General features: G+C 41.3%; 1 protein-coding gene across 6 annotated transcripts in view; it reads left to right on the top strand.

The window, feature by feature from the left end:
* nbeaa (neurobeachin a) overlaps window positions 1–17,709 on the top strand; it is a 988,762-nt gene that overhangs the window by 953,123 nt on the left and 17,930 nt on the right. For all 6 annotated transcript variants that reach the window (XM_068033481.1, XM_068033479.1, XM_068033480.1 and 3 more), the window contains 3 exons: window positions 466–537; window positions 4,634–4,789; window positions 8,274–8,444. In XM_068033481.1, the coding sequence (XP_067889582.1) occupies window positions 466–537; window positions 4,634–4,789; window positions 8,274–8,444 (399 nt within the window). The remainder of the gene's footprint in view (window positions 1–465; window positions 538–4,633; window positions 4,790–8,273; window positions 8,445–17,709) is intronic.

Raw genomic sequence — 17,709 nt, 5'->3', positions numbered from 1 at the left:
CATTTGAGGCTCTTTTCACCATAATGCACCGACAACCAATGAAATAAATAAATTCACATCATGTATTCAGTTGCAAATAACATGCACCAAAAAGTGTTTCAGCCCATTGAAATACATAGTTCATCAGTCAGTTCAGCAAGCCAGCAACACCATCAAGCTTTTATATAATGTCTTTAATGTAGTTAAATGTCTCAGTGTGTTTGATAGAGGTGTAATGAAAAGAAATTCACACTGACCAAAAAAGGAGGTATTAGAATGATTGACCAGAAGATTGGTCAAAGGAAGATCTTGGAGATGGAATGGTGGAGGGATTCAGAAAGGGAATTCCATAGCTTGGAGCCAGATACAATTTTGCCTATAACCTATTGTTAATACTATAAGTAGCATACCTGAAAAAGTTGCATTTTATAAGTTTGTTACATTATTTCTGTCATATGTGAGACATTTTTTATTATTTCTCTGCAGGTCTTCGGGGAGCTCCAGGATACTCCCTGGAACAGGCCCATCACTTGCCAATTGAAATGGATCCATTGATTGGTAAGTCCATTGTAGCTGACTGTGGGGTTCTAGTTTGAGAATGAGATGTCCAGAACTACTTTTTCTTGCTGCGGTCTGTTAAGGGAAATGAATTAAAGGTATATTTTAGTAATTAAGCAGAAAGTAAAGATAAATCCATTACTAGTTCTTGGTTAAAATTATCGTAAAGATATTCAGGCATACAGTTTTAGTTCATAGCTATAACAATAAAAATTGCCTAACTTAACATTTGTAACCTTGTTAGTTAGTTAATTTCATTTCAGAATTACAATAATTCCTATTCAAATGATTCTGCTATTTCTAATTACACCTTTGAATATTACTTGATTTTACAAGTGTCATATCAGAATTTAATGGCATAAAACTTCTTTTCTAATGCTATTCGTCAAATTCTGTATTTCCATAATGTCTTTGTTAGAATTGCTATGTTCATGAAAACAATATATATGCACTAAATAATACAAAATGCAACTTCCACATGCATAGACCTCGCTGTATTTAGAAAGTATATGTGTGGAAAGGGAATTTTTTTGGAGACACCCTGGTTTACTTCAGTTAGAAACATGCAAATTTCCAAACAAAATTGGCTGCAATCCATGGTGCAGGAAATTACTGAAGGTAATAAAATTAACTTGGAAATAAATCTCTAATATTGTCATAAAAGTGTAATTGTACTAGAAGTTAAACTGTGCACTAGTGCATGTGATTACCATTCAATGAATGATTGTTATTGGCATAAATGCTATAAATTATTACTTCGCGTCTTACAATTTTTTTAACCTGTAATGGAGCTGTAAATTCCACAACAAATTGACTTTGAGGAGTGTGGGCTGATTGATTTGAAATTAGGCACAAGAGTACATGAGTTTCTGTCCAGTTGTCTAGATGAGTGCAGCTGCAACAACTTTGAAGAAGCTCAGCACCATCCAGGACAAAGAGTTGCTTGATCGATACCCCATCTCACCTTAACGATCTATACCCTCTGTCACTGGTGTACCATCACTGCAGAGTGTACTATCTACAGGATGCACTGCAGCAACTCTCCAAGACATCTTCAGCAGTGCCTCACAAACCCGCGATCTCCAACATCTAAAAGGAGAAAGGCAGCGGGTTCATGGAAACACCATCAGCTCCAAATCACACACCAACTCAAATTGGACATATATCATAATTTCTTCATCGTCAGTGGGGCAAAATACTGGAACTCCATACCTTGGAGCATTGTGGGAATACTTTCCCTACATTGACTCCAGTGGTTCCTGAAGAAGGCTGAACACCACCGTTTCAAGAGCAACTGGCATTAAACTCCAGAAAGCTTGTTATTAGAAGGATAAGGCTAGAACCTATATTTACTCGGTTTCACATTTATTGTGCAGAGTAGAAGGATTACAGACGTGCAGCTCCTCACACAAATCCCTGTGAGTGTTTGCTTTTAAATGCTCAACTAAAACCCCAATTAACTCCCTTCACCTGCATATAATCACACAATTAACAACTAGGAATGGGTAATAAATGCTGAGCTCGCCAGCATCATCCATATCCTGAGAATGAATGAAAAAAAGTTATGTCAAAGGTGTATGCACTTCTTATTACTTTTATACCTAAAATGAATCATTTTTCCTGTTTCTAGCCCCATTGCTCTCATTCCTGTATTGATAAATTTTAACCTAATCCACCCGATGGGATACTGAATGGATCAGATTAGCTGCCCACTTTACATGGCATCCAAATTTACTTTCCACATTGGAATGTAAAACAGTGAATCGGATCTGATCTGATTTTTTTGTGGCGTATATTAACGATTTGGATGTAAATGTAGGGGGCATGATCAAGAAGTGTGCAGATGGCTCAAAGATTGGCCGTATGGTAGACAACGAGGAGGATAGCTGTAACTGCTTGAAGATATTAATGGTTTGGTCAGATGGGCAGAAAAGTGGCAAATGGAATTCAATTGGAGAAGTGTGAGGTGATGCATTTGGGGAGGTTAAACAAGACAAAGGAATACACAATTAATGGGAAAATACTGAGAAGTGTAGAGGAAGTAAGGGATTTTTCACAGATCCCTGAAGGTAGCAGGACAGGTCGATAAGGTGGTTAAGAAGGCATATGGAATCCTTTCCTTTATTAGCCGAGGTATAGAATATAATAGCAGGGAGGTTATGCTGGAACTGTATAACTCATCGGTTTGGTCACAACTTGAGTACTATGTGCAGTTCTGGTCACCTCATTACAGAAAGGATGTAATTGCAGTAGAGAGGGTACAGAGGAAATTTACGAGGATGTTGCCAGGACTGGAAAAATGCAGCTATGAGAAAAGATTGGATAGGCTGCAGTTGTTCTCCTTGGAACAGAGAAGGCTGAGGGGAGATCTGATTGAAATGTACAAGATTTTGAGGGGCCTGGATAGAGTGGAGGTGTAGGGTCTATTCACCTTAGCAGAGTGGTCAGTGATGAGGGGGCATAGATTTAAAGTGATTGATAGAACAATTAGAGCAGAGATGAGGAAAAAATTTTTCACCCAGAGGGTGGTGATGGTCTGGAACTCACTACCTGAAAGGGTAGTTGGGGCAGACACCCTTAACTCATTCAAAAGGAGTCTGGATATGCACCTTAAGTGCCGTAAGCTTCAGGGCTATGGACCAAATGCTGGAAGGTGAGATTAGAATAGGTGTATCGTTTTTTGGCTGCCACAGACACAATGGGCCAAGTGGCCTCTTTCTGTGTCTTAAATGTTCTATGATTTTCTATGATTCTGTTAGTTTCTTGCTCAGCAGTTTAGATTAAAATTACTTCAATAATCTTAAAATTTTCAACCTCTGGGAAAGAAGAAAAAATAGATTTATAATGTTGATCTTTAAAAGCAAACATTTTAACTATTCACAAAATTTATAAGAACTTTGAATTTCTGAAGAACAATCCTGTTCGGCATTGGATTTCCTTAGAAAGTTATAATTTCAAAAGATACTGGTTGGATCATATAGAACACAAAGAATCAAGGGAATTGGGCTTATCCACACTCATAGTTCAATCTTTGACTGGGAAACACTAAGCTTTGCAGTTTGAAAAATGAGAATTTTTTTCTATTTTGGGGTCAGTAACTGGTACAGCAATCAGGTGTGATTAGATTAGACTTTTGATTAAGAGATGAAAACATTTATAAGGTATACTTCTTCGAATGTATGAAATTATTAGGGTTGATTTTTTTATCTTCACTGCCTGGATGGTAATCTGACAGAGTGGACTGTCCACCCATTGGAGAACCTAACTGATCATCATTCCGCTGAAATTAAAGGAATGAAAATCCAGTGAGTTAATTAAAGAGTGGACGATGCACCCCACCAGATTACCATACAGGCTGTGTAGATGGAAATCTAGCTCACTGTTTCCTAACTAAATCAAAACTGGTAAATTATACAAAAATGAGAATTTTTTTTATCATTCTAATTTTTAGCATAAAGGAAGCTGAATCTATGGATTCATTAGATGTGGTTTGTTATCCCTGATCACAACCAATCTAGGAATCATTGGGTTCCCTAACATTTCCTGTTATTAGGTTCATGACATATGGTTACTGGGTCTTAACTTTGTAATTGTGTCTCTGCTTCTGTCACTCCAAGGCCCCTCTCAATAGAAGGATATGTTTTCTTTAGCTCCCAGAATGATTGTTCTACTGAGGGGTTACTAAATCAAACTGTCTTGTAGATTTGGGCCACTACTCTTGCTTTATTTTCATTTGAAAAGCACAGAGAAGTTTGGCCTTGCATGTCAAATTGTTTTTCTTCTGCCATGGGTGTCTCAGTTTGCTGTTTTTAAAACCTTTGAAGGAGATAAAAAGACCTCAGTGGGATGCAAGTGCAAAATAGAAAAAAGCTAAGAGAGTCTGATTTACTGGGAGGAGCAAATGTTTGTACATATCACAGATCTCAGCAGCAAGCTTTTAAGTTCATATTTGTAGCATTTTTGCCCAGAATAAGCAGATAATCGAGGTGAAAATTATTTATTTGCTGTGAAGTATCTGACCAGAAGGTATTGCACCCTTTTATGTTTGAGCTCAGCAGGAACTTGAAGTTGTTTTTCTTTGTTTTCCTCCTCACAGCCAATAATGCCGGTGTGAACAAGAGGCAGATCACAGACCTTGTGGATCAGAGCATTCAGATTAACGCACACTGCTTTGTTGTGACAGCGGATAATCGCTACATCCTCGTTTGTGGATTCTGGGACAAGAGTTTTCGAGTGTACTCAACAGAAACAGGTATGTGACGATACCAGGTAGCTTCTAGAAACACACTGTCAAAATTAAGAATTGTTGTTTGAAAATCAGAGCAACCAATGGTATTAATTTCAGGGTAGTCATGCTTGTGATATAGGTTTGGCCCATCCATCTCTTCATTGTGCTTCATTGTATTCTAGCAGTGCACTCGAAAGACATTTATGATTATTATTCTCGGCTTTCAGCTAAAAATAGACCAAATAATAGTTTTTTGATAGAATGGCACAAACATCAGCTTTCTTTGTAATATGGAAATACAAATCCAAGGCTTGTACTATCCAGTTATTCAAATCTAAATTATAGATTTTGACTCCAAAATATGAAATATAATGCAACCACTTTTAAAGGTAGCTTTATTCCCTGCTAGCTTTCAATTAAGCTGGCATTTTTTATAACAATCTGCAAAAGTGGGGGGGGGGGGGAAGACTCACACTGCAAATGAAAACATAAATAAAAATATTAATTCTAGCAAGGAAAGCTAATTAATAATTTCAGATGATGAATTATACCTGAAAAGTTAATACATTAAACTGTTGAAGATACTGACTGGCATGTGTATTTTTTCAGCATATTCTGTTTATACTTCAACTTTCTACCATTTATTTATTTAATAATTTTGTTTAGAGGTAGAATCTCAGTTTGGCATCCAAAAGTTACCAGTGTATTATTCCCTTTCCCCATTTTCCTGTCGTCATATCTCTGCACTGACTTCAGTGACCATTTTTCATCTATGAACTGAGAAAAAGACTGTTGACAGAGTATTTGACCACAAGAGGTATCACAGCTCACAGCTGAGCTTAACCTTGTCCTCATCTGACATCCATGTATTTGCATCTTTGGAGAGGTATTGAAGGAGGATGGTGTGGTCAGCCCTGCCAAAGGCTGAAGACGGGTTGAGAAGGACAAGGAAGGATAGCTTACCTTTGTCACAGTCACGTAGGATGTCATTTGTAACTTTGATAAGAGCCATTACAGTACTGAGGCAGGGGCAGGAATTTAATAGGAGGGATTCAAAGATTGAGTTTCGGGAAAGCTGGACACGGGTTTGGGAGGCGACAACACATTCAAGAGCTTTGGAGAGGAAAGGAAGGTTGGAGATGGGGCGGTAATTGGCAAGTCCGGAGGGGTAATAGGTTGTTTTTTTGAGGAGAGGGGTGATGACAGCAGATTTGAAGGTGAGGGCAACAGTACCTGAGGAGAGAGAACCGTTAATGATTTTAGCTAACATAGGAACCAGGAAGAGAAATTAGGTGGACAGCAGCTTAGTGGGAATAAGGTCGAAAAAGCAGGAGGAGGGTCTCATGGATAAGATGAACTCTGACGGGGCATGAGGGGAGATAGCAGAGAAACTAGAGAAAGATACAGGTTCTGGGATAGGGCAGTGGGAATCTGAGAGGATGTTTGGCCTGGTGGGCTAGTGGAAAGGAGGGAAGTGACAGAGGCATCTGATTGGATTGTCTCAGTCTTAGTGACAAAGAAGCACATGAGCTCCTCCCACTTGTTGTTTGAGGTAAGGGTGAGACAGGGGAGAGGGGTTTAAGAAGATAATTTGCAGTAGACAAAAGAAGCCAATGATGATCCTGGAATAGTGAGCTGTTCTGGTAGACGAGGGAAGGACCCGATAGTGCTTTATGTGGTCCAGCCAGATCTGGCTGTGAATGGATAAATTAAATGTCCGTCATATCCATTCTCTGCATCCCTTGGACTTAAGGGAGTGGAGAAGAGGGCCTTACCAGGGGAGTGGCCAGGGTGAGAGACAATAATGGTTTTAATGGAGACGAAGGCATTGAAGATGGAGTTGAGGGTGTGGTTGAGCAAGTCAGTAGCTGCAGAAATGTTGTGATGAGCAGACAGTCAAAGGCAAGATAGTTTGGATTTTGAGTGTGATGTTGCAAATGAATTGGGAGAGAGTTTTTTTTCCAGGAACAGACACAGAGGACTGGATTTTATGATCCCACCGGCGTCGGGGGTCATGGCAGGGGGGGCCCAGAAAATTCTTCCAGGAGAGGCCCGCCACGACCCCCAACACTGGGAAGGCCCCGCTGCATTTCACCGCCAGTGGCGAGGCCTCGGTGCAGCTCAGCCCCGTTACTCGGCGGCGGGGCCTTCATTTTAATATGCAGATGAGATTAACATTAAAGAATAATTACCTACTTGTTAGCGAAGGCTGTCCCATGCTGATATTCCAGCTACCATTCGGAACTCCCGCGCTTCGGAACTCTGTTTGGAGGCATGACACTGGTGGGGAGGGGAGAGGAGTGAAAATTTCCGGGCGGGGATGCAACGGGGAGAACTATTGTAATTGGTTGTGGGATGATTTGAAGGGGTTGAGAGTCAAAGGTTCTGAAGTTAGGGGGGGAAAGTTCATGAAATGAAAAGGTGCTTTTTTGGGGGGATATGTCATTGTAATACATGAGGACTCAGTGGAGGAGGGTGTGAGAGAGGGGAATCTAAGTTGAAATAAAAGTGTTCAGCAGGTTCTGGTGAAGCGGCACTACTTCATCATCGGGGCCGGCCGTTCTGCCCCCTCTATTTAAATCAGCCCCTGCGCAAAATATCACGAGGGCTCAGCGACGGCACATCTGCACGGGAAGACCAGTGGGATTGGAGCACTCCGCCGCGATTTGTGGCGCACTCATAAATTTCAGCCCAGCAAGAAGTAGGGTTGGGGAGGGAAGGGGGATGTGGGTGGATAGACAGTACAAAGATGTGATTAGAGGTCGCCTTATTTGTGATATGACGACAGTAGCAAAGCCACATGAGATGGCAAGGTCAAAGAAGTGGCCATGAATATGGTTTAGGGAGTTTACATGGAGGAGGAGATTCAGCGAAGATAGGAGGGCAGTGAGCTCAGAGGAGAGAGAACATGATAAACTGAGACATATGTGGGAGAAGGGAATAGAGGTAGATAAGAAAAAGCGGGAGCAGGCTCGAGTGGAGCTTAAACACTGGCATGGACTGGTTGGGCCGAATGGTCTGTTTCTGTGCTGTATATCCTATGTAATCTTATGTAATTTGCATTTGATGCCTCCCCACAGCAATGCAGCTGAAATCAAAATCTCAATAAAGTGTGAGATTGAAGCTGCACGTCTCAACTTTGGGGTGCTTGCTGCTTGTTAGTACGCAAGTGCACTTTGCCACTGAATACGAATGCCTCTGTTTAATTCACATGTAAGAAAAAACTTCTCTCATTGATTTTTGATATTGATTATAATATCTAAGCCAATTTTACATTATTGGAGATTTTCTGAACGATTACTGTTGGAAAGTATCCAAGCTTTCTAAAGTTTTAATGGAAATTTTGAAACGGTGGAATATATGGATTATATCAGAAATTTGATTCAGATGTCTGTGTTTGTGAGCAAAAATCTACAAAAGATTGAGCCAAATTGTAATATAGACTTACTACATTATCCATATTCTAATGTTACAGTTCAATAAAGCTTGATTTCATAATTATTTTTAGGGAAATTGACACAAATCGTGTTTGGACACTGGGATGTAGTCACGTGCTTGGCCAGATCTGAGTCCTATATTGGTGGAGATTGTTACATTGTATCAGGTTCTCGCGATGCCACGCTTCTGCTCTGGTACTGGAGTGGCCGACATCACATCATTGGTGACAACCCTAACAATAGTAAGTAGCCTTCAGAAGGAAAAACTGACACTTAGTGTTATGCTTTTTGCAAAAAGCTTAGTACAGCAGGATGATTGGAGCTTAGTTGTCAAACTTCCCATAACCAAAATAAGACCTATGAAAGAATGGAAAAAATGTAAATGTCAGAACTAATAATTAGCTGTTTTATGTGCTAGAATTTGCAGTAATGAGGTTTCAGCAGTGTTGGGACATTAATTAAGATTTGTAGTTTCACTGTATGTCTTCCAATCTGTGATATGAGGTTTGTTGCAGATCATAATTGGGAGAGAGTTAATACATTTTATTTAATGTACTTCACATCTACAGAAAGCATAGTAAAGACAAAGGGAAAAATGTGTAATGTTTTTGAAACTGCTTTATCTAGTTAACAATTTATGGAATGTATTCTTTATTGTAAATCACCTAACATCTTGCACAATTGCAGTAGTCCTGCTATAGTCTTTCATCACGCACCTCTCATTATAACAAATTGCTCTTCCCTCTGAGAGGAAATGATTCAGCCTTATAATATTTAGTAAAATAAATAAGGCCTTGAAAAGGTGAGCTGCTCCCTATGATTTTATAGAAATAATTTATTCACATTGAATATTGTAAATGAGCTAAAAAGGTTTTTAGAAATAAATCTAACTTAGTAACATCCTTATTTCTAAACAAAGGTATACAAATATTTCAATACACTGCAAGTGTTGAACAATCAAATAAGCATACTGTATATTAATAAGGTTTCCAATTGTTTTGAGATCAGCTAGACAAAATGTCAGAAAGGTTGATAGCAAACACATTATGCCATCATATGCAACTGTTAACACATGCAAAGTGATGGCGTTCTTTCCTATAATAAAACTAAACTGATTCTAATAATCTCATATCTGTAGCTACTTTGCAACTTAATGCTTTCCTGTGGAGCTTATCACACTAACTGATGTGTGTTGGTGGAGTGGGTGTTGTAAAACAGTACTGTACAGCCTTACCTGTTTATTTATTCAGCAGTGTGACATATCCTTTTATAACATTGCTTTTGAATCCCAAAGCATGCTCCTTGTAAAAATGATAGCGATCTCATGGCAATGACTGCAGCTATAAATTTTATATTCATAGTTTCCTCAGAGGGGTCCATTTTAACTCATCCCACCTATTAGAAAACAGTTAACATGGAGCGGAGGCTTGCCCACGCCGTGACCTCCCCAATCTGGCTGACTCCAATATGAAATTGCAGGCTGCAAGGACACAGTCAAAGCAGATGGGGTTTCATTTTTATATATTATGCAAATACAACTCCAATTATGTAATGAGGGCCAAAACTGCTATTTTAACTTGAGGCTTGGTTGAGGTAGCAGTGACAGCTTCCCTACCAGGTCAAACCTGCCAGGAAGAGGAGTCAGAGCCAGAAGAGGCCCAGCAAAGTCATAGTATCACTCAGGAGTTAAAATTGAACCCATTGTTTTGAACCAGGACACTTTCTTACACAGTTGTTATAGAGTGTTACCTGATAATCTTTCATTTGGAGCTATTCTATTATCCTATGAAAAGAATAATAATTGATGAAGAACTGAAAGTAAAATGCTGAAATAGTAGCTCAATATATATATAAGAAAAGTCCTCTCTGCAACAGAGAGAAAATTTGCAAGTTGGGATAGAATGTGTCTGTGTGAAATGCACAAGTTGCTTGCAATTTGGGTTAAACTTGAATTATTTGCAATTTTTTATTCTTTCACGAGATGTGAGTGTTGCTGGCGAGGCCAGTATTTATTGCCCATCCCTAGCTGCCTGTGAGAAGATGATGGTGAGCCACCTTCTTGAATAGATGCAGTCCATCTGGCGTAGGTACACCTACAGTGCTTTTAGGAAGGGAGTTCCAGATTTTTGACCCAGCGACAATGAAGGAACGGCGATATAGTTCCAAGTCAGGATGGTGTGTGGCTTGGAGGGGAACTTACAGGTGGTGGTGTTCCCATGTGTCTGCTGTCCTTGTCCTTCTAGATGGTAGCGGTCACAGGTTTGGAAGGTGCTGTTGAAGGAGGCTCGGCAAGTTGCTGCAGTGCGTCTTGTAGATGGTGCACACTGCTGCTACTGTGCATCGGTGGTGGAGGGATTGAATGTTGAAGGTGGTGAATGGGGTGCCGAACAAGCGGGCTACTTTGTCCCGGATGGTGTCAAGCTTCTTGAGTGTTTCTGTAGTTGCACTCATCTGGGCAAGTGGGTAGTATTCCATCACACTCCTGAGTTGTGCCTTGTAGATGGTGGACAGGCTTTGAAGAGTCAGGAGATGGGTTACCTGCTGCAGAATTCCCAGCTTCTGACCTGCTCGTGAAGCCACAGTATTTATACAGTTGGTCCAGTTAAGTTTCTGGTCAATTGTAACCTCCAGGATGTTGACAGTGGGGGATTCAGCCATGGTAATGCTGTTGAACATCAAGGGGAGATGTTTAGATTCTCTCTTATTGGAGATGGTCTTTGTCTAGCACTTGTGTGGTGTGAATGTTACTTGTCACTTATCAGCCGAAGCTGATCAGGTCTTGCTGTTTGAGGGCACGTCTGCTTCAGTATCTGAGGAGTCGTGAATGGCACTGAACACTGCAATCATCAGCAAACATCCCCACTTCTGACCTTATGATGGAGGGAAGGTCATTGATGAAACAGCTAATGACGCTTGGGCCTAGGACACTATCCTGACGAACTACAGTGATCTCCTGGGAATGAGATGATAGGCCTCCAACAACCACTACAATCTTTCTTTATGCTAGGTACAACTCCAACCAGTGGAGAGTTTTTCCCCTGATTCCCATTGACTTCAGTTTTGCTGGGGTTCCTTGATGTCGCATGCGTTCAAATGCTGGCTTGATGGGCTGTGACTCTCACCTCGCCGCTGGAATTCAGTCCTTTGTCCATGTTTGGACAACAACTGTAATGAGGTCTGGAGCCAAATGCCCCTGGAGGAACCCAAAGTGAGCTTCGGTGAGCAGATTATTGCTGAGTAAGTGCCGCTTGATAGCACTGTCAATGACACCTTCCATCGCTTTGCTGATGATTAAGAGTAGACTAATGGGACGGTAATTGGCCATATTGGATTTGTCCTGTTTTGTGTTGACAGAACATACCTCGGCAATTTTTCACATTGTCGGGTAGATGCCAGTGTTGTCGCTGTACTGCAACAGCTTGGCTAGGGGGCATGGCTAGTTCTGGAGTACAAGTCTTCAGTACGATAGCTGGGATGTTGTCAGACCCATAGCCTTTGCTGTGTCCAGTGCATTCATCTGTTTCTTGATATGACGTGGAGTGAATAGAATTGGCTGAAGACTGGCATCTGTGATGATGCGGACCTCAGGAGGAGGCCGAGCTGAATCATCCACTCAGTGCTTCTGGCTGAAGATGGTGGCAGATGCTTCAGCTTTGTCTTTTGTGCTGACATACTGGGCTCCCCCATCATTGAAGATAGGATGTTTGTGGAGCCTCCTGCTCTGGTTAGTTGTTTAATTGTCCATCACCATTCATGACTGGATGTGGCAGGTCTGCAGAGCTTTGACCTGAATTGTTGGTTGTAGGATCACTTAGCTCTGTCTTTTGCATGCTGCCTCTGCTGTTTAGCACGCATGTAGTCCTGTGTTGTAGCTTCACCAAGTTGGGACCTCATTTTTAGGTATGCCTGGTGCTCCTGGTATGCCCTCCTGCACTACTCATTGAACCAGGGTTGGTCCCTTGGCTTGATGGTAATGGTAGAATGAGAGATGTGCCAGGCCATGAGGTTGCAGATTGTGACAGAATGCAATTCTGCACTTCATTGTTAAATCTTACATTTGACTGCTGCAGTATGTTGTCATCAAACATCACATTTATAGGTTTTGAAAGTAAAACTCTGATAGATTTGGTGGAAGGTTGATGCCAGATGCTTTAATCTGATGCAAAGCAATTCACAACTGGAAAAAAAACTAATTTAAAAGTGATAAAAATTAATTTACACTCTCTAATTGAAGCTGTTGCCTGATGCTGAAGAGCTGCAAGACTCCAACATTTTATGTTAGAACAGGAGCTGATTGAATCTTTTTTTTTGTCAGGCAGGTGTGTTGTACTTGGCCAAGAATCCTCCAGAGCATTTCTTTGCAATATATTGCATTCAGCCTTTGACTGCTGTTCTCTTGAAGGGATCAATTCAATTCACACTGTGTCCCAAGAGCCTGAAGATCCATTGATTAGAGGGATTTCACCTGACATTTCTCATTAGACAGCTCCAAAGACCATGCATCCATGCATTTTTTGTTTTTGTTTGGAGGGGGAACGGATTGTGATCCAGAGTAAACTTACATATTGCATTAATATGTAATTCATGTTTAATACAGTTCATACGATTCAGAACTTATTTTTGAAATTCACAAATCATTGCATTTTATTGGTATTTTTCACATATAATTATTGTTCTTTTTTTAAAGTTTGTTTTATTTGTTTTTATCCATTGTTTTAGTTTCTAGTTCCTGCCCTTTCATTTCTTAGTAACAAGGACTAAGCAGGCAAGTACCCCTTTATCATTCACTGGCAGATACACTAGAACCGCCCAAGGTGATTTGTTGTCTGATTTTTTTTTCCACTTTCCTTCCCTGTAAGGAACTGCTAAACCTCAACTCGATGCCTCCCCCTTATGGTCCGACCCTTACTAAGATTAGGAACATCTTGCCAATCCACATTGTACTTTGCATGGTGCAGTTTGTTGGTACACTACTAGCTCATGCTTTATTCACAATCGTTTGACATTTAGAAATATTTTTAAATGTTTACTGATGATGATGCTGTTAACTAAAATCTCATTCATTATTAAATTGTATAGAAAATATTTATTTTGTTTGTACTATTAAAATCTAAATAATTATTAAAACTGTTAGCTATATATATATGTGTGTGTATGTATATATAAAGCCATAAGAGAACATAGCTTCAGTTTTATAGCATTTAATTAATCAGCTTTTGATAGATTTAAGAAGTAATGAAATCTGAACAGCTTTGTTGAGATTGTACAGCCTTTCTACAAATGTCTTGCATTGGCAATAAATGTAATCCTAAAAGAGAATGGTAGCTTTTAGTTTAATCTTCAGTTTAATCATTTATGAATTACGTTTAAACGACTCCAGTTGTTTGCAGAGGGAATTCTAAGTCCTTTCTTGTTTCATTCAAGCTTTCAAATTGGCACGGCCAGAACTGCAAAACAAAGCATGAATATTAATCAGCTGTTGACACTTTTATGGCCGCATTCATTATATATGTAGCCATCTGCATTTAACCAGCTCCGATCTGACTAATTGAACTAAGTTATCTTCTCTGTATTTTCCTCGTGTTTTACTAACATGTTTACTGAACACAGTAAACCAGTTGTAGTTTGTCACTGTGCAGGACTGATTGCTGCTTTCTGTTGACTTTGGTATTGCAGCAAATAATGATCTCATGCTGGTTTAGCTCTACCCCAAATTCATCTGACTTTCACATGTCAGCCGTGGCTCAGTTGATAGCCTCTGAGCCAGAAGATTGTGGGTTCAAGCATCCTGCTCCAGGACTTGAGCACAACAATCTAGGTTGACACTCGGGTGCAGTACTGAGGGAGTGCTGCACTGTCAGAGGTGCCGTCCTTCGGATCAGGTGTTAAGCCGAGGCCCCATCTGCCCTCTCAGGTGGACGTAAACATCCCATGGCACTAGTTCAAAAAAGAGAAGGGGAGTTATCCCTGGTATCCTGGCCAATATTTATCCCTTAATCAACATCACAAAAACAGATTATCTGGTCATTGTTACATTGTTGTTTGTCGGAGCTTGCTGTATGCAAATTGGCTACCATGTTTCCAATGTTATAGAATCATAGAATGATCACAACACAGAAGGAGGCCATTTGGCCCATCATGTCTGTGTCGGCTCTCTTCAAGAGCAACTCACTTAATCTCACTCCCCCACCCTTACTCTACAAATTTTTTCTCTTCAGATAATTATCCAATTCTCTTTTGAAGGCTTCAATTGAATCTGCTTCCAGCACACTCTCAGGCAGTGTATTCCTGATCCTAAGCACTCGCTGCATAAAGCTTTTCCTCATGTCACTCTTGCTTCTCTTGCCGATCACCTTAAGTTGGTATTCTCTGGTTCTTGACCCTTCTGCCAAAGGGAACAGTTTATCCCTATCTACTCTGTCTAGACCCCTCATGATTTTGAAAACCTCTGTCAAATCTCCTCTTAACCGTCACTTCTCTAAGGAGAACAGCCCCAGCTTCTCCAATCCATCCACTTAACTGAAGTTCCTCATGCCTGGAACCATTTTTGTAAATCTTTTCTGCATCCTTCTAATGCCTACACATCCTTCCTAAAGTGTGGTGCACAGAATTTAACACAATACTCCAGTTGAGGCCACACCAGTGTTTTACAAAGGTTCATCATAGCTTCCTTGCTTTTGTACTCTATGCCCCTATTTATAAAGCACAGGATCCCGTCTGCTTTATTAACCGCTTTCATGACCTGCCCTGCTACCTTCAATGATTTGTGCATAAATACCCACAGGTCCCTCTGCTTTCAGGACCCCCTTTATCTTATGTTGCCTCTTCTCATTCTTCCTACCAAAGTGAATCACTTTGCACTTTTCTGCATTAAATTTCAGTTGCCACATGTCTACCCATTCCACTGTCTGTCTATGTCCTCTTGAAGTTTATCTCTATCCTCCTCACAGTTCACAATACTTCCAAATTTTGTGTCATCCGCAAATTATGAAATTGTGCTCTGCACACCCAAGTCTGGGTCATTAATATAGATCAACAACAGCAGTGATCCTAAAACCGACCTCTGGGGAACCCTATTATATACAGTCCTCCAGTCTGAAAAACAACCGTTTACAATAACTTTCTGTTTCCTGTCACTTAGCCAACTTCATAACCATGCTGCTACTGTCCCCTTTATTCCATGGGCTTTAGCTTTGCTCATAAGCCTGTTATGTGGCACTTTTTCAAACCCTTTTTGAAGTCCATGTAAACCTCATCAACTGCATTAACCTCACCAACCCTCTCTGTTACCTCATCAAAAAAGCGGAATCAAGTTAGTTAAACACAATTGACCCTTAACAAATCCGTGCTGACTTTCCTTAATTAATCCACATTTGTCCAAATGACTGTTAATTTTGTCCCGTATTATTGTTTCTAAAAGCTTTCCCACCACTGAGGTTAAACTGACTGGCCTGTAGTTGCTGGGATTAGCCTTACACCCTTTTCTGAACAAGGGTGTAACATTTGCAATTCTCCAGCCCTCTGGCACCATCCCTGCATCTAAGGAGAATTGGGAGATTATGGCCATTGCCTCCGCAATTTCCACCCTTACTTTCCTCAGTATCCTCGGATGCATCACATCCGGTCCTGGTGTCTTATTAAATTTAAGTACAGCCAGCATCTCTAATACATCCACTTTATCAATTTTCATCCCATCCAGTGTCTCAACTGCCTCCTCTTTTACTATATATTAGGCAGCATCTTCCTTGGTAAAGACATGTGTAAAGTACCCATTTAGCACCTCAGCCATGCCCCACTCCTCCTTTTACCAACATTTTACTATTTATATGCCTATAGAAGACTTTAAGATTCCCATTTATGTTAACTTCCAGTCTCTTCTCATACTCTCTCTTTGGGCTGGATTTTACCAGCCACTCAACACTGTGGGTTGTGGCGGGGAGGCCCGTAAAATGCTAGTGGGTGCGACCTGCCATGAACCACGACGCCAAGAAGACCCTGCTGTATATTAACAGTGGTGGCGAGGCCTCGGTGCGGCCCCCCACCACTTGGTGGTGAGGCCTTCATTTAACTATTAAAATTAGATAAATAAAAATGCAGATGAACTGCCGCTGCCAGAGTTCTGAGGCAAGACACTGGTGGGGAGGGGGAAGGGATAAAATTATCAGGGCTGGGGGGAGCGTGGAAAACCTTTTTTATTGGCTGTGGGGATGGTTGGAAGGGGTTTAGTGTCAAAGCAAATAAAGTTCGGGGGGGAAAGGTCGCTACTGAGAACTAATTTTTTGGGGGATAGGCCAAAAAACTGTTTATTGTGGGGAGAGGGGATTGCAGGTTTGGACAAATCTTAATTTAATTTTTCATTGAAGCAGCACCTTTCAACATGTAAATTTCTCCTGAAGGGCTGGAATCCCTTTAAAAATGACGGCAAGACCTGCACAGTGGCGCCAGATGCCGTTGCCAGGGACGCGGCAGCCACCACCTCTATGTCACCAGGGGCAGCCGCTCGCCCCCTCCATTTAAATGAGCCCCCATGCGTAATATCATGGGGGCTCGGCGGCGGAACCCCCGTGTTGAAAGGCTGCTGACTTCACAGTGCACCGCTCCGGAGCACCGATAAAATTCGGCCCTTTGTTTCCCCTATTTTTCATTTCCATCTGAACTTTCTATATTCAGCCTGGTTCTCACTTGCATTAGCCACCTGACATCTGTCACGTGCACCCTTTCTTCTGCTTCATCTTACTGTCAGTCTCTTTAGTGATCCAGGGAGCTCTGGCTTTGTTTGTCCTACCTTTTAGGATACTGCAAAGGCTACGGGCCCTGACAACATTCCGGCAATAGTACTGAAGACCTGTGCTCCAGAACTTTCCGCACCCCTGGCCAAGCTGTTCCAGTACAGCTACAACATGGCATCTAACCGGCCATGTAGAAAATTGCTCAGGTATGTCCTCTACACAAGAAGCAGGTCAAATCCAACCCGGCCAATTACCGTCCCATCAGTCTACTCTCGATCATCAGTAAAGTGATGGAAGGTGTCATTGACAGTGCTATCAAGCAGCACTTGCTTAGCAATAACCTGCTCAGTGACGCTCAGTTTGGGTTCCGCCAGGCCCACTCAGCTCCTGATCTCATTACAGCCTTGGTTCAAACATGGACAAAAGAGCTGTACATAAGAGGTGAGGTGAGAGTGACTGCCCTTGATATCAAGGCAGCATTTGACCGAGTATGGCATCAAGGAGCCCTAGCAAAACTGGAGTCAATGGGTTTCAGGTGGAAAACTCGCCGCTGGTTGGAATCGTACCTAGCGCAAAGGAAGATGGTTGTGGTTGTTGGAGGTCAATTATCTGAGCTCCAGGACATCACTGCAGGAGTTCCTCAGAGTAGTGTCCTAGGCCCAACCATCTTCAGCTGCTTCATCAATGACCTTCCTTCAATCATAAGGTCAGAAGTGGGGATGTTCGCTGATGATTGCACAATGTTCAGCACCATTCGCGACTCCTCAGATACTGAAGC

The sequence above is a fragment of the Heterodontus francisci genome, chromosome 6 (assembly GCF_036365525.1).
Source record: "Heterodontus francisci isolate sHetFra1 chromosome 6, sHetFra1.hap1, whole genome shotgun sequence".
In the NCBI taxonomy this organism is placed as follows: domain Eukaryota; kingdom Metazoa; phylum Chordata; class Chondrichthyes; order Heterodontiformes; family Heterodontidae; genus Heterodontus; species Heterodontus francisci.
The sequence above is the reverse complement of the archived record's forward strand: the minus strand, read 5'-3'. Positions and strand labels throughout refer to the sequence as shown.